General features: G+C 49.1%; 1 protein-coding gene across 2 annotated transcripts in view; it reads right to left on the bottom strand.

The window, feature by feature from the left end:
- The window catches only part of FOXK1 (forkhead box K1), a 90,044-nt gene extending 69,673 nt beyond the window's left edge, over positions 1-20,371 (bottom strand). For both annotated transcript variants that reach the window (XM_079953813.1, XM_079953814.1), the window contains exon 1: positions 19,941-20,371. In XM_079953813.1, the coding sequence (XP_079809939.1) occupies positions 19,941-20,356 (416 nt within the window). In that variant the 5' untranslated portion in view covers positions 20,357-20,371. The remainder of the gene's footprint in view (positions 1-19,940) is intronic.
- Positions 20,372-20,994: the final 623 nt, after the last annotated feature.

The following is a 20,994-nucleotide window of genomic DNA, read 5'->3' as shown; positions in this document are numbered from 1 at the left end:
CTACTGCTCACGTAGACGGATGTCAAGTCCGCAGGCTCTATTCCCCCACCCCATCCTAGAAAGACCCCAGAGGCCCACCTGCTAAGGCCACCTCTGAGCAGGGGTTTGTTCTCAGAACTGAGCTCACAGCTCTTCCATGCAAAAATCCATTCCTGGTTTCCCCCACAAACTCGCTTCATTTTACCAACCCAGCTTCCAAAAAAAAAAAAAAAATGTTTTTGCTATGGTTAAAACAATGGGGGGAGGGGGGTCAGAAATCCTTGATGATCAAATGCAAAACACTAGCAGATTCCTATCTACCTTCTGGACACACACATCCCACCCCCCAATGGACCACCTATAATTTCTGTACCACGTAATCTCAGTTACCTTCACAACAAATCTGTTGGTGCAAGAGTGCCTCGTTTAGGAGGCAGGGAAACTGAGAAAGGAAATCTTGCTTAAGGACATCTATTGGGTTCAAAACAAAAACAAAGAGTCTTTTTTTAAAAAAAAAAACCCATTGCGCAACACCAGCCCTGAAGGGAGAAAGGAAATAATCTGATCCTCTGTAAGCAACTATGGCGTAGTGCTTGGGTGATAACACTTTCTGTACTCTGCCTCCCAACCTTCCTGTGTCAATACATCTCAACAGCGGCTGTTTGAACAGTGTTTAATAATAAACAGATTTCAACAAGCCCAAGAATAAGAGCAGAGGCAGGGCTCAGGCGGAAGACGAGTGAAAGAGGCTCAAAATGAGAAGGGGGTGTGTGTCAGTAAAACCCAGCTCTCCGGCGGATAGGGACTTCTCTCTCTCTCTCTCTCTCTCTTCCAAGCCGCAAATATTTCATTTAGTACAGTGGAACCTCGGAAGCCGAACGTAATCCGTTCCGGAAGACCGTTCAACTTCCGAAACGTCCGAATTCCGAGGTGCGGCTTTTGAGTGGCTGACAGTTAAGGCTTTTTGAAGACCGGAAGCCGCATCGGACGCTCAGGTTCCGAAAAACATTTGAAAACCGGAACACTTACTTCCGGGTTTTCGATGTTCGGGAACGGAGTGGTTTGAGAACCGAGGTTCCACTGTACATTTACAGTGAGGGGGGAAAGTATTTGATCCCCTGCTAAATTTGCTCATTTGCCCTCTGACGAAGAAATGACCAGTCCATAATTTTAATGGTAGGTTTATTGTAGCTGTGAGAGACAGAATAACAACAGGAAAACCCCCGGAAAACCAGAAGACAAAAGTCAGAGATTGATGTGCACTATAATGAGTGAAATAAGTATTTGATCCCTTTGCAAAAGACGACTTAGTACTTGGTGGCAAAACCCTTGTTGGTAATTACAGAGGTCAGATGTTTCTGGTAGGTGGCCACCAAGTTTGCACACATCTCAGGGGGTATTTTTGTCCCACTCCTCTTTGCAAATCCTTTCCAAGTCAGTAAGATTTTGAGGCTGATGTGTAGCTACTTGAACATTCAGCTCCCTCCACAGATTTCCCCCCTCACTGTATCTCCCCTTTCTTCCATCATGGAATCAAGAGTGGGTCTGAAGTCTCTTGTTTTTAGGTAAGTTCATGAAGATACCAACAAAAGGTAAGTTTGGTGTTGTTCACAATACCGAGAGATGCTAGTGAAGTTGTAGATGGATGTTAATGAAGTTGTTGACAGGGTGCCGCAATCCATCTACAACTTCACTAGCATCTCTCAGTATTGCGAACAACACCGAACTTACCTTTTGTTGGTATCTTCATGAACTTACCTAAAAAGATAAAGAAAACAAAAGACTGAGTTAAGCATTTGAAAAATCCATTGAGACCAGACACTATAAGTTCATCTTAGGTTGGGTAGTTCACAAGTCTCTGTGGCTTTGCATAAGGGTTTTCTATTTTTCTCAGAAGATTGATAAAGAATGTATAATTCTTTTGGTAATTATTGTGTGTATATTGTGTGTGCATGAGTCGCACTACTTCTATCAGCAGCACAGGATCGATGGGAGAATCAAGCCCCTCTCGGGGTGCTGATGCTGTGAGCCCCTCCATCTTGGGCTCAGGTTGCAGATGCATGTGACTAAACCGCATATCATGAAGACCCCACAATCTCCACTGTCCTTCCTTCCAAGGAAGCCAACACCTGCCTAAATGCTCATGCCACTCAGATATTGGGCTGGATTGAAACAATATTCTTGGATACGGTACTCCTAAGGACTTGTGTGTGCAGCGGGGCACTTTTTTATTACTGTACAGCCCCCCCTTAAAGTCCTCAGGCATTTTCAGGAGGAAAACGCAGTCATTTAAAGAGTCCAGTTCATAAAGTAGCTTAATAGCAAATTCTCCAAGGGAGAGGCATTGTGTTAGCATCTTCGCTGGATACACCAGACTGGTTTAATTGTTATGCAAATTACACTTGCTAGGCCATCAACTTTCTCTTAATGGGCCATTCATCACCGCAAAGTTTTCTTTGAAGGAAGCAGCTGCTCTCCCTCAGAGGTCCCCCAAAACATCTTAGGTTTCAAAAAAAGCAGCAATTTTGCCCTGGAGTAAAAAAAAACAAGAAGAAATAGGAGAAATCTCAAGCTCACAAACTCATTCCACTCCCCCTAGGCATGGAGGGAAGTTAACTAACCATTAAATAGAGTAAAGGTTGCTAACAGCCTGATTCACAAGTCAGTTAGTCCAAACTACCTTGGCAAAGCTGCCGAAAAGCAAATGGTCGCCTCGCTGGCCTTTGGGAAATGCTCAGAGACCCATACTGGGAAAATGCATTTATTGAAATTTGCAAAAAAATGTGTGAGTTCCCAACACCTCTTCCTCAGGCTAGATAAGGGGTCAGCAAACTTTTTCAGCAGGAGGCCGGTCCACTGTCCCTCAGACCTTGGGGGGGCGGACTATATATTTTTTTTGGGGGGGGTGAACAAATTCCTATGCCCCACAAATAACCCAGAGATGCATTTTAAATACCGTATTTTTTGCCCTATAGGACGCACTTTTCCCCCTCCAAAAATGAAGGGGAAATGTGTGTGCGTCCTATGGGGCGAATGCAGGCTTTCGCTGAAGCCTGGAGAGTGAGAGGGGTCAGTGCGCACCACCCCCTCTCGCTCTCCAGGCTTCAGGAGAGCCCCAGCGCCAGCCCCACAAGGTCGGGGGACAGCGGGGAAGCAGAACGCCGCCATCCCGCTGTCTCCCGCTGTGGTTTGGAGGCTGACGGCGGGGAGACGCATGCTTCTCCCCGCTGCCTGCCCCGCAAGCTCTGGGGACAGCTGGGAGGCGCAGCACGTCTTCCCGCTGTCCCCGGACCTGGTCTGAAGGTGGGCGGTGGGGAGAAGAGCGCTTCTCCCCGCTGCTGGCCCCACAAGCGCCTGGGGGGGGGAAATAATTTTTTTTTCTTTATTCCCCCCCCCCCAAAAAAAAAACACTTGGTGCGTCCTATGGGCCGGTGCGTCCTATGGGGCAAAAAATACGGTAAAAGGACACATTCTACTCATGTAAAAATATGCTGATTCCTGGACTGTCCGTGGGCCGGACTGAGAAGGCGACTGGGCTGCCCCCGGCCCCCGGGCCTTAGGTTGCCTACCCCTGGGTTAGATCAACAGTAGCAAAGGCAGGAGAGCTAGAAACTCAGGTATATAAGCGAATCGCCAAATGGCACCTTAAACCCAGATTGCGGTTGCCATAACACGGACCTGTCCAACAGGTCGATCGCAATCTACTGGTTAATCGCGGGATGTCCCTGGTCAATAGTCGATCTTTGGACCCCCGTTAAATCTTCCAAAAAAAAGTCCAATAACTTCGGCTCCCTAAAAAAAGATCACTGCCATCTTGGCACCTAGACATCTTCACTTGGTCGCAAGTGGCAGATAGCCAGGTGCAAAATGTGCTTGGGAAATTTCAAACGCTGCCGAGCGAAGATTAGAACCCTGGTCTCCCACTCTAACCACTATACAATGCTGTCGCTTTTTTATCTTGCCCTACTCTACCAAGTACCTGGGGTGAGAGCAACCAAGGCACAAAAGAGGGGTTCAGCAGGATGATGCAGTTGAAGTAACACTGAAACAATAACTATCTGAAATATTAATTACCCTGCTAAGATCGGGGGAGGGGGGGGAAGAACCACCCCGCTTTTAATGCCTAATAAAAGTGTATGCCTCATAAGAAATTAACCGCCATAAGGAATGTACAAGCACACTTCGCTGAACCGTTCCAGAGGCGGTCTTTAAACAGGAGATTGATGTGCAGGAGGCTTCGCAGATAATAGAAAAAAGAACCATCATAAAAGCTTAGGCTGTGCCCTAACTCGCTTTCCAAGCCAATACTGCCTTGCAAGCCATCGACACAAATGTACATACCCAATTCGAATGGGAATTGCTTCTGTCCGCTGCGTAAACTTGCAATGGCTTCTTCAATCCAAGGAGACAGACCTGGGCGTATATACCAAAAACTTCCCCCCCACCCTCTAGCTCCAAGTCAGTCTCAAACACTACCGCTTTGCAGAAATGCAGAAGGCGTGCTTTGGAAAGAGCAAGTCTGGAATCAAACCAAGGCACAATTTAGTAAGATAAGCCTGAACTCCTAAGCTAGAATAAGTCCAAATTAATTCCATGGGACTCACTTCCGGGCAAACAGGCTCAATATTGTGCTGTAGGAGTATTTTCAAAGACTTAAACCAATTTCGCCTAAAGATCGACGTGTACATAACGCCTTACATTATAGCAAGAAGTAAAGCTTTGTTGTGCTTTTGCAGATGATCTCCTGTTGACACAACGTGAAACTTTGCTCCATCGAAAATGCAAGCAGAAGAGGAGGATGCAGACAAAATCCTGAGGCTCCCCGTGGCTTGCTTGTGTAACGTTAAACCACGGTTTAGCGTTACAAGCAACACTAAACCATGGTTTAGAATTACAAGCGATCCCGGCTCAAGAATATCCTCCAAACAACTGGTCAGAACTTTTGACACTCTCTCTTCCCCCCAGGGCCCTTTTAAACCAGTCATCTAACCTGGCTAAATGGGGGACTTCTTTGTCAGTAATTTTAACTCGCCGTTCTTGTGGATTCATCCGCCAGATTGTTTTAACAATATTCATGCATGACATGAGTGGCTCAAAGGAACTTTTCACTAAGGAATCCTACTTCAACACACTTTTTTAAATCAAATAGCCCAATAAAAAAAGCTCCATCCCAGACAGAAGACTTGAAAAACCTGCCCCCGCCCCACAATCCAGCTGCACCCTCTCATTTCCAAAACAGACCCAATCCAGAAAACTCTTCCTTGCAAAATCTGCCTGTTTAGATATGGCAGTGAAGAAAGCTGTATTGTAACTTCCGAATAAATGTTTTAAAACAATAACAGGAACAATAATAAAGAAATGAAATGAATAATATGAATAATAATTAATTTCACTGCCAAAAAAAAGGTGACTAGACAATCCATTGGGGGGACCATAATCTAGGTTTAAGGCGCCATTTGGTAATTAGCGCATATATATATATATATATATATATATATATATGAATTTCTAACACTGGCATGTATATCCCTGAACAGATTGACACGTATTTTAATATTTTGTTGGACGCCGCACAGAGTGGCTGGGGAAACCCAGCCAGATGGGCGGGGTATAAATAATAATTTTTTGCTATTCTTCTTCTTCTTATTATTATTATTTCAAAGGAGAAGCTGATTTATTATCAGCCCATTTGCACTGGCAACTTGCAAAAGAAGCAATCTGAACCCCCCCCCCCAAGGTTTCTTAAAAGTTGAACATTATCAAGGGGACTACTTGACTCACACAGCATGAATCTGCTGATTTCAATGGGTCTTCTTCACATCCAGGAGCGGCTCGGAGCCGCGTCCTTTGACATAACAAGGCAACGGGAGCGCAGGGGAAATTCTCCAGCGCCTGCTCAAAAGCACACAAGGCATGTTTCTCGACCGCAGAGTCCACATTTCCACTTGGAACTGGAGACAGGAAGTTGGCTCCTCCACATGTGTGCAGCTGTAAGCCAGACAGGGATTGGCTCTGTGAGCGGATTTCGGGATACAGCATCCTTTGGGCTCCACAAACAGAAGAACACACAGACGCTGCTGGCTCGGAGGCCAAGAGACCGAGGCAGCTCCAAAAGAAGATTAGCGCGCGCACACACACACACACCCCGGGTGGTTTGATGTGGTGATGGGCATTTGGAGAGGTCCGTCCCAGAACAAACAGAGACGGCTAGAAACAGCGGCCCAGTTCCGAAAAATCATTTAACCGCTACCGAAAAGCTCTCGCTCTCTCCCTCTAAAGAATAGATTGTTTCCAACTACTGTGTGCAGAAGAACATTACAACATTACAACAGCTCCATCACTGAATTGAAGCAACTTATAATTCCACTTCCAGGCTGGCCCTCCCCCCACCCCAGATGATACTGGGAAGCTTATAATAATAATTTTTTTTAAATATTATTATTATTATTATTATTATTATTATTATTTGTACCCTGCCCATCTGGCTGCATTTCCCCCGCCACTCTGGGCGGCTTCCAACAAAGATTAAAAATGCATCAAAATGTCACACATTAAAAACTTCCCTGAACAGAAGGGCACAGATGCACCTTGCCCCTAATACAGTGGTACCTTGGGTTACATACGCTTCAGGTTACAGACTCCGCTAACCCAGAAATAGTGCTTCAGGTTAAGAACTTTGCTTCAGGATGAGAACAGAAATCGTGCTCCGGCGGCGCGGCGGCAGCAGGAGGCTCCATTAGCTAAAGTGGTGCTTCAGGTTAAGAACAGTTTCAGGTTAAGAACAGTTTCAGGTTAAGAACGGACCTCCAGAATGAATTAAGTACTTCACCCGAGGTACCACTGTAGTTGCCCCTAACACCAAATATTTACAGACACACTGCGTTGAAATGTAGCGATTATTTCCCAGGTGTCATGGCTCAACCCAAGATTCCGCACTGGCAAAATCAGCTTCTGTCTTTAAAAAACTATGGTTGGAATAAACCTATTCAAAATAAATGATTGCATATAGTTTGCAATCCCCCTGCCTGCCCACCAATGCTTTTGGGTTGCAGAGTTACTCCCCTTTCTTGCACCCAAATGAAATGAGAGCTAGGATCGTGCTAACAGACGCACAGCTTAATCGAGCTGCACTGGATAGTCGTCCTCAAGCCCCCACTCCAGGACTGGGCTAGGAAACAAACTACTTCAGATTCCTATAAGACAAGATCTGCATAATACTTGAGAAAGTATTTCACATTCCTGGACACATACGTCACTTTCAAGGTGGCCGGCCACATTTTTCCACCTTGCTCTAGGGCAGGGGTCTGCAACCTTTAAGACAAAAAGAGCCACTTGGACCTGTTTCCAAAGAAAAAAAAACTGGGAGCCGCAAAACTCGTCATTATAAAAATAACTTTTTTGTCACTTTTTTTTTATTATTTCTTTGTTTGACCCCTCAGAATTACTCCTCTTCATAGAAATAAACGTGAAATTAACAAGTTACGTTTTTTGTGTGTGTGTTCTTCACTCCCCTTCAAAACAGTGACCAGCGTACATGCCCCCTTTCAATGCAGTGACCAGCGTACATGCCCCTTACAATGTAGCGGGCGGGCGGGTGGGAAGGTGACGTCGGGACGGTGCGTGACTAACACACGCACTGCCCCCATGCGATGTCACAGCCAGTACAGCGCCCGCCACAGTGGGGAGTGTCGGGGCGCACAATGCGCCTCCTCCCCTCGCTAGTATCCACCCCGGAGCCGCAGCAAAGGTGTAAAAGAGCCACATGCGGCTCCGGAGCCGCGGGTTGCAGACCCCTGCTCTAGGGCATCTCCAAAAGTTTTCGGACTACAACTCCCATAAGGCCCTGCAAGTGTTGGCTGGAGCTGATGGGAATCGTGGTCCCAAACATCTGGAAGGTGTCAGGTTAGGAAAGGCTGCTCTAAAGCGTCCCTAAACTTTATAAATAATGGTCAAAACAAGGATAAAAGCTGCTGTCAGGCAAAGAAATAACAATACACCGTCTTCTGTCTAAAAACACAGCGTAAAAGATGAACAGGACTTCCTCCTCACTTGCTCTGTCTGAAAAGGTGGGCCATCCTCTTCCAAAACAGTTTTTAAACGTTCAGACAGCCAGATCCCTCTGTTGTTTACACCAGGGGTGGCAATCTACTCATAGAATTAAAAACTGGCAGTGATCTACCCCCGTTTTTTAGGGGTTCAGGTCAAAGTTGTTGAGCTTTCTTTAGGGAGGGTTTGGTAGGCATAAGTTGCTTAGCTTTTTTGGGGGGGCACAACATTTTTACATTATTTTGGGGTCAAAGAGAAACAGCAACTCACCGAAGGATCACTGGAGGGAAAATGGCCTTGGTTTGTAAACTACGTCTTCTGTTCTCTATCAATGGAGGGCAGGGCGAGGTGGCAGGGCCAGAAGGGGGGCAGCGATCGACTGCAATCAACCAAAAGCTCGCAGGGATTGACCAGTAGATCGCAATTGACCTGTTGGACATCCCTGGTCTACACCTACCTGGTCAAAGCTCACACTGTAAGCACTTCGGGGCAGAAATCTTGATTTTTTAGAAGAGCTCAGCCATGGCAAAGTGCCAAATGCACTCGCAGGGTGCACCTCTAAGAACACAGGGAATGATCCAAGCAGAATTAGGCTCTTTTATGCCCCACCGCCAGAAATATTTAAGTCGATGCTTAGCTCTCCATCAAAGTCAGCGGTGCAAAAGCTAATGGCTGGAATACGTCTCGTGGGTTTGTTTTAACAGACACAGACGTATCTTAAAAGGAGGGGAAATGGAAGATGATTGAAATTTTGCTACTTGAGCTTCTGTTGTGTAGTTGTAGAAAACAGAACAGCAGAGGAACTTGTGATTAGGAAAAAGGTGTGTAAGAAAGAGCTCTGGTTTTGCACTGGTGGTTATGTGGTGAAAGTAGTTCCTCAGAGAAGGGGCCTTGCTGTTCTCTCTTAACCTGGGCATGCACAAAAACAAATGCACACACACACACACACACACACACACATCCTGATAATGTTGTTTTAACCGCAAGAATGGAGCGTCAAAGTGGTTTGTGAGATCATCAAAACACAAGAGCGCAGAAGCCACAACGAGCCTTTGGCAACGACAAGAGCTCAGCCCTGCAAATTAGAAGATTGCATGAGTGACTTTGGGCTTTCAGATACTTGCTTTTTAATGTCAACACCGTAAAGAAAGGGAATACGAGGCTAGCTCTGGCTTGCAAAACTGGCCTTTGCATAGTTATCGCTGCTACTACCACTGTTGCCATTGCTGCAAATATCACACCCGTCCTCCCTAAGGACCCCAGGATGGCAATGTCATCAATATGGTGGCCTGGGAGTAAGGAATGCCCTAAGATAAATGTGGCACAGGTGTGCCCCGTACCTGCACTGTCATATGCTTCCGTCATATGCTGAAGCCTCTTCACCATTTGACTCCTGATGCATACACACACAGGACCTCCCCTAATCTTCTGTTTGCAAATTGTTCTAATTAATTTTAATGCTTGCACTTTTACATCGCTGCAACCAGTCCCGGGGCACTATTGTGAAGGGCAGGTTAGAAACCCAAGCAGCAGTTAACAATATCGTCTGCATCTTTTTGAATCCCTGCATAGAAAGCTTCTGCCAACCTACAGCAGTTCGAAAGCACACCAGTGCAAGCAGATAAATAGGTACCTGCTTCCTTTACAGCAGCCTTCTGCAACCTGGTGCCCACCATGCTGGCTGGGGGCGGATGGGAATGGCAGTCCAAATTGCCTGGAGGTCACCAGTTTGGGTCAAGAAAGCGGATAGCCAGCCAACCTCCCATTTTAAAGAAAAAGTCCTTACTGCAGCAATCTACGATCTAAGTTCAGGAGCACTATGTGTGATCCTTCCACACAAATCTACAAATAATATAGAGTTAAACAACTATAGAATTTTTCATAGACATCTGAAGGCAGCCCCCCATGTCTGGAAGCTTTTGTTGTTGCTTTCCCTCTTTTTTTGGTTCCAGAGCCTCTGACATATTTTATCCTTGCAGCAAAAGTAGCCAGGATCTTCTCGGTGTGTTTGGTGGGAATGAGGGTTAATGGAAGTTGAGATTCTCAGAAACTCCTTGCTCGCTGCACGCCACAGAAACAGATCTCTTTCAAGAACTGACAGCATCATCCTACCAGAAAGTGCATTTCTGGTTAATCATCTGTGTTTTCACTTCACCACCTGCCTTCCAAGCTGAGCTTGCTTAGCCCTAATCGCAATGACCCCTGTGAAACGGCCTCCCAATCCGTCCCTGTGCAATGGTGCTTTAATTATTTTTCACAGTTGCGCTGTCTCATCTGCGAAGTGGACACAAATCCTGCAAACGACACAGCTGCGAAAGACGAGCCTATTCCTTGCCGGCGACATTCTGTCTGAAGCAGAGCATAAAGCATAAACCCTCGTGGAAGCAACACAGGAGACCCGGCGAAGTTTCCAGCAAGCTATAAAAACTCTCCTCTATCCAGGAGGGAAGCCCCCAAAATAATGGCATTCTCCTAATGGAGCCAATGTAAACTTTAAACATTAGAAGGCAGAGGAGAGGGACATACGAAGCACATTTCCTAAAGCTTTGCAACTTTTTGTGTGTACAAATAATTCGGATTTGTGGAGCAATTCTCAAATACAGCAGTACCGTGGTTTACAAACAGTCTGGTTTGCATACGTTTTGGATTACAAACACGTCAAATCCGGAAGTGCATGCCCTGGTTTGCAAACTTATTTTGGATTGCAATCCATTTTTTTGGATTACGAACAAATTTTTTTTTTTTTGAGGCCCCATTGGCAAAAGCGCACCTTGAGTTAGATCCTGTTTTGGTTTACAAACGGACCTCCGGAACGGATTATGGTTGTAAACCAAGGTACCACTGTACTTCTGCAGACTCTGAATCCTATTTGAAACAGAAATGGCCGGCTTGCAACATCTCACAAGTGCGCATACGATTCAGGACGTATTTCCAGTAGCAATAAAAGCGTAGGGTTTGGGGACTGGAACATGGGAAGCTGCCTTATACTGAAGCATACTATTGTTCCATGTAGCTCAGTACTGTTTACACTGGCTGGCAGCTGCTCTCCAAGATTTCAGGCAGGAGTCTCCCTCAGCCTTCTGCTTGCCACGGAGAAGCTCTGCCACTGAGCTACAAGCTCTTCCCCTTAAAGATATTAAATATTTTCATATTCAATATTTAGCCGGAGGAATTAAGATTGTGCCAGAAGTATGCAACTTGCCAGTTTGCAAACCGGGCCAAATATTCTCAGGGAGACACAGCCAGCGGATGCCAGTACAAAACAAGCATCATCCATGGAGATAAAATTGCCTGACTCGGGTTCGAATCCCTCCTTCGTCACGGGGGCATAAAATGGCTCGGGTGACACAAAGCCTGAATGGCAGTCCTTGCAAATGCAAAGATGCCACCGGCCGTTATGCGACGATGTAGTCTTCGCCTACCTCTCTCTCAGCTTCGACTCCCAAGCTGTGCAAAAGAAGCAATCACTTCTGTCACAGAGCTGCATTGAATTCTACATAATGCTCGTATTTTCAGATGGCCTCAGTGGCGCAGAGTGCCTTCCACCACTTTGGCTGGTGGCCGAGCTGCACCCTGATCCGGACAGGGATAGCCTAACTTCTCTGCTCTGCTCACCTCGAGGTTAGATTACTGCAATGCGTCTGGGGCTGCCTCTGGAGTCGGTTCAGAAACTTCAGCCGGTGCAGAATTTGGCAGCCAGGTTGCTCATCAGGACAAGACAGTTTTAACATGTGACACCTGACTGCACTGGCCGCCAATTCATTTTTGGGCCCAATTCAAAGTGTTGGTTCGGACCTATAAAGCCCTAAATGGCTCAGGAACACAATACCTATGGGACCGTCTCTCTCTGTATAAACCAGGCATAGGCAAACTCCGGCCCTCCAGATGTTTGGGACTACAATTCCCATCATCCCTAGCAAACAGAGGACCAGTGGTCAGGGATGATGGGAACTGTAGTCACAAACATCTGAAGGGCTGGAGTTTGCCTATGCCTGATATAAACCGTCCCAACCCTGCATTAATCTTCTGAGGCCCTTCCTTGTGTGCTTCTTCCATGAGAGGTCAGGAGGGCAGCAACACAAGAACGGGGCCTTTTCTGCATTGGCTCCCCACTTGCAGAATGCTCTCTCTAGGGATGCTCTCCCTAAGGACCCCTTTAGGCACCAGGCAAAAATATTCCTCTTCAACCAAGCCTCTGGCCGATTAACATCTTATACCCCTTTTAAGTGTGTTTGTGGGAAGGTGAGCTATTGGTTTGTTGTGGTTCTTGCTTTTATCATGTATTTTGTGTTTTCCTATTGCATTTTTATGTCATGAACCCCCCTGAGATCTGCAGATGAAGGGTGGCAGACAAATTTAATAAATGCTACTAGTTGTTATTGTTTAGTCGTTTAGTCGTGTCTGACTCTTCGTGACCCCCTGGACCAGAGCACGCCAGGCACTCCTGTCTTCTACTGCCTCCCACAGTTTGGTCAGACTCATGCTGGTAGCTTCAAGTCCAACCATCTCGTCCTCCGTCGTCCCCTTCTCCTTGTGCCCTCAATCTTTCCCAACATCAGGGTCTTTTCCAGGGAGTCTTCTCTTCTCATGAGGTGGCCAGAGTATTGGAGCCTCAGCTTCAGGATCTGTCCTTCCAGTGAGCACTCAGGGCTGATTTCCTTCCGAATGGAGAGGTTGGATCTTCTTGCAGTCCATGGGACTCTCAAGAGTCTCCTCCAGCACCAGAATTCAAAAGCATCCATTCTTCGGCGATCAGCCTTCTTGATGGTCCTGCTCTCACTTCCATACATCACTACTGGGGAAACCAGAGCTTTAACTATATGGATCTTTGTCGGCAAGGTGATGTCTCTGCTTTTTAAGAGTACAACTACTCATAAAGTTGTACTAGTAGCAGTTGTACTGCTACTAGTACAACTACTCATAAAGAGCATTAAGAGTTGGTTCTGCTGCTGCTTGATGAGCGAGCAACGGCATTCGGGAGCACAGAAAGAGGCTTGCAGGATCAAGTCCCAAACCCACCCAGCGAGGCATCCTGTGTCCCACTGGGACCAACCAGATCTCTCTGGGTAGCCTACGAGACGGGCGTTGCAGCCGAGAGAGCTCTCCCTCCTCCGCCTCCTGGCAAAAATCCTTGAAAGCGTTGTTGTGAGTGGCTTCTGGAAACAAAAGCCACACACGCAAAGGCACATGACGAACCTAAAAAGTGACGGAGTTGAATTCCCACGCTGCTTTCTCTCTCCCCCCCCCCTTCCTTCCAGCGTTGGATGCAACAGGTACGTACAAATTTACTCTGCGTCAGCCGAGCTCCTCACAAGTAAGAGGCGAGCAAACTTCATCTGAGGCTGAGGGAACATAAAGGCTGCAAAGAAACATTTCTGCAGTCGAGGCCTAAATGCTCGTATGCCCTAAAGAACACAGGAAAAACTGGAACTGTTTACTTCGCAGGAACTGGAGGGCAAATTCCATTCAGGAAAAAAGGAGGGGGGGGGAAGAGTTGCATCATCTGTTTTACAACTCAGAAAGGGAGGGGCGTGCCGTTTATTTACTGTGATCATAAACAGTGGCCGAGAAGACATTTTATTGTTCAGGGTTCCCTGCAGCATGCAAGCCAGTGTACATTAAGACCCCCTCTCCTTTAAGCGCTTGGAAGGAGAAAGGATTTCTCTCTTTCCCCCCCAACCAAAAAAAACCAACACCAACCACGAGTGAGAGGCTGTCTCTTTCCGCTCTCCTTTCATTTGGCAACGACAACTGCAATTCGGTAAACGAAATAACAAGGTACACAGGAGCTTATGGGAAAAGTACAAGAATGCCCCCAGCTCCCAGAGAAAAGGAATTGGAGGGGAAAGGAAAAGAGAAAGCAGCTTGTTTTACAAGCAGAAATTAATTATACTGACATAGTCCAAGGGTATCGCCTTCGAAAAAGGAAAACATTTCAAAGCCCAAATGCCTCAGAGGAAGCAAGCATCTTGGGATTTATAACGAAATTACTAAACACAAGGAAAACAGCCGGCAGAAAAAGCAACTTCTTAAAAAAAACAAAAACGGATCTGCTAGATACGAGGCTGGTGAGCAAGAGTCGTGCCCTTGGGTCTGCGGGGAGGAAGAGAAATTGCATTATCCTTCACCCCCAGAATGGAGAACGTCAAGTTTTAAGGCACCTTATAATAACGGCACATCAAAGCAATGCTGTGCATGTGGGGAGATGTTAGAAAGTGGCATTTTGACAGATGGACACTTCATGCAACTATGCCCGGGGTTTTCCTAAAAAAAGACAACAACCCTCTCTGCTGTCAAAGAACCCCTTTCTGCATCAAACAACAGAATCAGCGCTTGTCTTCTGGTCCACAACAGTAGCAAACACAGACAAGAGGAAAGATTCTGGGGCAAGTCCGCGGGCACACGCTGGGCTCAAAGGAAGCATGTGCCAAACGTTTTGGGTCTTGTCACTGCCCTGAATGAACTGGGGTGCACAACTTAGCTGTGATTCCTGCACTGATGATTCTTGGGTTCCCTTCGAAAAGTCTAAGATTCCACAGTGCCCACACCATGCCGCCTTCCTCCAAATGCAATGCAATATAATTTCCCCATTTAATCCGGATTTTACCATTACTGCAAAAAAAAAAAAAAAAAAGGCCAGTAAGTTTTTTAAAGCATGCAAGCAGAAATGGTAAACGTAGGTTGAATGGGGCAAAGGAAGGGAGGAAAGTGTCACGTCGACACTACGGAAAAACATACAGGGAGGAGCAGAATGAAGGCCACAATCCAGCGCCACGTGGGAGCACCCTGCTTTCAAGGAACTCCAGAGGTTTCCTGACCTACAGTTTGGAAACCACTGCAATGGGCCTGCCCCGTTGGAGTGGAATGCGACACTGATGCGCAACACAGTCCAAGAGCATATCATGGCTGCACAGGAAGAAGATGAGAAGGAACGTGCTTGCACCCTGATCACTAGTGGAGAATTCCCTATCAACAACCGGGTTCCCTGATCATCTTGCTGCAGCGAATGAAGAGGCAGCTTCTCTTCTAACCCCCAACCTCCACCCAAAGCCTTTTCCCAGCTCTTGCAGGACCAGGTGGGATTCCTAGGCCATGATTTGGGTACCCTACTGGAAAACCAACCAACCAACAAGAGACTGCAATTTTGTACGGATGAAGTTTCTCCAATCTCGGCAGGATCGGAGAAAGAGGAACATGTTCACGCGCATAACTCGTCCGTTCTTTGTGGACCAAGGTGCTTCCCATCTCCTTTGACAAAGTTTGCCCCTGGGGCAGGCCCACAGCTGTCGCTCTGCTTTCTCCATCAGTGGAATCTTATCCTCACCCCCCAGAAAGCCAATATCCCTCAGGAATCTCTCTCTCCCCCATGGCGCAGGGAAACCCAGCCCAACTTGGGAGTATTGTCATTTACAGTTTAAGCAGGGCTAACCAACTGTGCTCTTTAGTTTGAGAAACAACTGGCTTCTCCGTCTTGCCCCGCTGCTTCCCAAGGCATTATTTTCCTACTTCAACTTTCCTCCAGGTCCTTCTCGTTTCTTTGCCCCAAATGTCTCGGCTGTGTTTGCAAGCCATGGTTTACAGAACATGGAAATGGTGTGCTGAGTAAACACTGGGCAGCCGCCTTCCCCTCTCCTCCTAAGCACAGAGCCGGGATGGTTTCTGGGGAGATTAGTTTCGCTTTCAAAGAATGCCGGCTGAATCCCATCTTGGATGCTAGTCAGTTACACAAGGCAGGTTCATAACTCCCTGGTGCTTCCCATTTCCTTTGGCAAAGTTTGCCCCTCACCGGAGTTCATTGGCAGCCAGCATTGGTAGGACACCATATTCTCCACAAATGGCACTAATCTCGGCAAAAGCCCATCATGCCAGCCAATTTGGGAGGACGGGAAATGCACAAGCCCAACATTTCGCTTGCCCTTCCTGTAGCTCGTCTGTGCAATGCTAAACGACGGTTTATCTTTACGTGCGAATGCAACCACTGTGTTCGCCACAGATTGCCTGGAGCAGGTCTTGGAAAAGAAGTCATCTCCTGCTTCAATGGCAGAATCCTTCCCTTTCTAATGTCCATATGGTCTCTGGGCTTCATTAGATAAAAACCGCCATTTCCATCAGCTAGCTCACAAAGCTCTGGCTGGTCTCACCGTCTCACAGCACAAACAACTCTTTTTGTGGGTTTGTTTGAAATCCTTATGTTAGTGCTGAAATTTCTCGCAGATTTAAGTTTGGGTCCCTCTAATCAGCGATGGCCAAACTTGGCCCTCCAGCGGTTTTGGGACTACAACTCCCATCATCCCTAGTTAACAGGACCAGTGGTCAGGGGTGATGAGAACTGTAGTCCCAAAACAGCCGGAAGGCCAAGTTTGGCCATCACTGCAACCCATCTCTCAACTGCAGAAACAGTCAGAGATGCAAAGGCGTCGCAATTCAAGATGGAGCCTCACAGCAGTCATGAGCTGCGTGGACCTTAAAACTCCGACAATGAGTTAAGGGCACCAAAATGAACATCTGCGCCAAATTTCAGCTTTAACAGATGCGTTTCAAATGAAAATAACTTTCTCATTGAGGGGAACCCCATTTCCACACATCTGCTTCAGGGCCCACGCAGACACCTGCCTCCTCAAAATCCCCAATTTGACCCTGGGGCGTCCTGCCTGCTCCCCCCCCCCCCCCCGCCAAGAAGGCAGGCTCTGTCTCTATCTCTCTCACACCATCCCAGGAGGAATCACATTTCAGATGAGGGAGCTGGGCCTTGCAAGTCTGCTGCAGCCTCAGAGCCATTTCAAAAGAAAAGAAATTAATAAGAGAACAAACAAGGCGGATTCAGGGATCAATAGGGATGATTCCGTCCCCCAGAGCTCCATCTTCCAACACTTTTCCTGTTCTCTGTATTTATCCACTCGTAATCAACGCAGGTGGCGCTGTGGGTTAAAGCCTCAGCGCCTAGGGCTTGCCGATCGAAAGGTTGGCGGTTCGAATCCCTGCGGCGGGGTGCGCTCCCGCTGCTCGGTCCCAGCGCCTGCCAACCTAGCAGTTCGAAAGCACCTCCGGGTGCAAGTAGATAAATAGGGACCACTTACCAGCGGGAAGGTAAACGGCGTTTCCGTGTGCGGCTCTGGCTCGCCAGAGCAGCAATGTCACGCTGGCCACATGACCCGGAAGTGTCTCCGGACAGCGCTGGCCCCCGGCCTCTTGAGTGAGATGGGCGCACAACCCCAGAGTCTGTCAAGACTGGCCCGTACGGGCAGGGGTACCTTTACCTTTACCTTTAATCTTTTTTCTTTTTACTGCTGACGGACCATCGCCAACCCAGATTATTTCCTATTTGTCTCAACCAACACCCCGCCTCAGAACCTGCTCAAACTCCGTCCCAGAGCATGCAGCAAGACAAGAGGGCTCTGAGGCATGTGCAGAGTCCATTTCCTCCACCATGGAGCAACTGCAGAGAGCCGGGTTTCCATGTGGACAGGCAGGCCTCCATCCCATCGCCAACTTAGTGCCGTTCGCAGATCCTACTTGCCCATCTAAGGGCCGGGGGGGGGGGGCGGGCAAGGAAACCCATTTCTCAGTGGGCACAATTCAGATCTGGGACCTATTTTATTCTATTAATTATAATTATCAGATGACTGCAAGGGGAAATTCGCCTGAGACAAGAACGCTCCGAGTTTTACTCACCAACTCATTCCTAGGATGGGGGATCCTGCCCCCAACATTCTCCCTCTCTGTCCCGCGGCCGTCTTTCCCCCCACCCTGCTCAAAAGGAGACACCCACACTTATGTACCTGGGTTCCCCTTTCTCAGAGAAAGATCCCCTTTCTCTCTCCATACCCATAAGTCTTCCCTCCACACCTTAAACCACATATGGGGTTCCCCCTTTTCAAGGCAGAAACCCACACTCGGCTCTCTTTCGTCCCCCCAGTTTTCCAAGCCCAACAACTTTCCTTTAGAGTAGGTGTGGGTTTTCCGTGCCAAAATACACACAAACGCAGAAATAGTTCAGGGTTCCCCTTCAGAAGGAGCATCTCAAGAACTGCCAAACCCACCCCAGAGGGGGCTCCCCTTGACCACGGCTCGTAAACCCACCCTCCTACGTCGACCCCCTCCAGGGCTTCCCCCTCCCAAGTAGATTCCCCTTTCCCAAGACCCCCAAACCCCGCTTTTAAAAGTCCGTATATTTTCGGACTTTCTTGATTTGCCATTACTTACATCCTGCCTTTCAGGATACAAATTATTCCAAGGCTGCTTGCCATTAATGAGATTACTTTTTTGGGGGGGGAACCCACACGGAAGGCCTGTCTGACCACCTACATGTATGTGATTACCCCCCCCCCAAGTTGGGGGATGCCCTTCTGTTCCACCGCCCCCATTCCCAAGACCCGTAAAACCCACATGTGGCTCCACCTGACAAGAGTCATGGGGTTTCACTCCCACAGAGGGGTCCCCCCCAACACCCTTTTCTTAACACCCAAACCCACGTGCGAACACTTCCTTCCTCCTGTTCCTCGCCCCCTTCACAAGACTGATTACAACCACATGCAAGCGCTCCTTGTCAAACACACACACACACAGCAGCTGAATTCTATTTTAATGTAGATTTCTTTTCTTTTTTTAATGCTTCGTTGGCCACCTTGGGCAGACTTGGTCCAGCAAGGCAGGCTGTAAATATTTTCAAAAATAAAAATACACCCGCCCGGAGGATAAGTTTTAGGCTGGGGATCCCTTTCTGAAGACCTGTGAGATTGACACATGCAAACTTGCAATAATAATAATTTTATTATTATGTACTCTCAACGTGGGGCTCGGCTTCCTTCTCTCCTCCCCACATGAAAGGTAGTCAGTAGTCTTCCCCCACACCGTGATGGGGGCCCCACGCACCCCTGTGGGTTTCCCCTCCAGATTAAGCTTACCAGATTTTTTTTCAATGTATCCAGGGACACTTTTCAACTTCTGTTGATGGGGATGGATTTTGTCAGGTGACTGAGGTGTAAATCCAGGGACTGTCTCTGGGAAACTGGGATGCCTTACTCCAGGTGGGGTGGGCTTTCAAAAGAATAACCCCGCTCCCTCAAAATGCGGTCCTCCAATTCTCTTCCCCAAAACCCATTTATTAATACAAAATACACATAGACGCGCACATATAAGCATCTCATTTTCTTCCCTCAACTCTCTTTCTGAAGACCCATTAGCCCACACGCGGGTTTTCCCTGCCAATAAACACAAGGGACACCTGTGGGTCTCCCCCTCAGGACTGGCACCCCCTTTGCACATAAGCTCTCCCTACAACACCCTAAGGGGCTCCCCTTCCTTCACCCTCCCACAACCTCTCTTCCCAGGACCTGTTCATGCGCATGTGTGGTTTCCCCTGCCTAGGTGTATATGGTGTTTATGTTGGGGGTGTTAACCCTCGTGGGTTAACATCCCACCATCACAGATTCTCAACACACCTCATCTGTGGGTTGCATTAATGCTCACCCTTACAAGTTGGCACGTTTTAAACGCAACTTTTACAACGCAGCTTACACATACACAGCTTACAAACGCAACTTTTACAACGCAGCTTACACATGGATCTCCCACACCTCCATGGCCCAGTCTACATGCAGGTCTTCCATGCCCCCATCCCCACAACCAGCCTATACACGTGTGTGTGCCTGCACACCCCCACCCCCACAACCCAGCTTATACACCTCTCCCTAACCCCCTTCCCCACGAACCAGCGTGTGCATGTGCTTCCCTAACCCAGATCCCCACGACCCAGTCTGCACCCGCATCTCCTTAAGCCCCATCCTCACGACCCAACTTGCCCTCCTGTCTCCCTAACCCCCACCCACCCCGCAGTTTGCACGCCTCTCCTCCAACCCCAAATCGCCCCACACGCCAGCCTGCCCGCGCGCGTGTCGCCCATTCCCACGACTCACTGCGGGGGCAGCTGCAGGGCCGGGCCTCCCCTCCTCTGGAAGGCGCCGTCGACGAAGACGCCGTTCTTGCCCAGGCAGCGCAGGTAGAAGTGGGGCGCGCGGAAGGAGAGCTCGAGGTGGCGGCGCGAGATGAAGCTGGAGCGGCCCATGTTCACGTCCACGGCGCCCTGCGACGAGTTGCGCCCGATGGTCACCGTCGCCTGGCGCATCACGAACTCCACGTCGCGGCCCTGCAGGCGCGCCAGGGCCGACGGCACGGCCAGGGCCGGCAGCGCGGGCGGGATCGGGGCCGGCCCCGGGCCCTGGGGAGGCGAGGAGGCGGGCGCCCCGGGAGGCAGCGGCGGCGAGGGCGCGGCGCGCTGCAGCGCCAACAAGGCCCTCGCGCCCGGCCCGTCCTCGCCCGCGGCTGCAGCCATCTTCGCGGCGGCGGCGGCGGCCCAGGCAGGCAGGCAGGCAGGCAGGGGCGGCCGCCGACTACGCACCGCCGGCCTCCGGGGCGGGGCCGCGGGAGGGGAGGCGGGCGGGCGGGGAGAGAGGCCCGGGCTGCCCAGGCGGCGCGCTCGCAGGCCGCGATCGGGAGACGGGGCGCACGGGGTCCGGGGCGCCTCTCTCCTCCGCAATCCCCTCCCTCCCCGACTGCCTCCTCCTCCTCCTCCTCCAAAGACCTGGCAATGGGGTGAAAACACACCCACACGCAGCGCCCTGGGGTGGGGGACCTACAAAAATAAAGGGGGGCGCACGCGTTCGGGGGCGTGCGCTCCCCAAAGACAGGACAGCGCGCGTAAAGGCGCACGCTCCGGTGGCCCGCGGTGGGAACGGGGGCGCTCGGCTTCGGGGAGCAAGGGCCACTTTGTGCTTGGTCTGGCTCTGCCCCACAAGTCGTCTTCCTCTGCCGACCCCAAGGCAACGCGGGGGACGCACAGGCGCTCACTCTGCACCCTTGGGTGGGTACGTGGGGGAGCAGCCGCCGGGCCAAAGGGGCGCGCAAGGGTTGGCGTGGCTGTGTCGTCGATTTCTTCCTCGCAGCGCCCTAGTCCAAAGGCAGGGCGACGCG

This window comes from Podarcis cretensis, assembly GCF_951804945.1.
Source record: "Podarcis cretensis genome assembly, chromosome: 14".
Taxonomy (NCBI): Eukaryota; Metazoa; Chordata; class Lepidosauria; order Squamata; family Lacertidae; genus Podarcis; species Podarcis cretensis.
The sequence above is the reverse complement of the archived record's forward strand: the minus strand, read 5'-3'. Positions and strand labels throughout refer to the sequence as shown.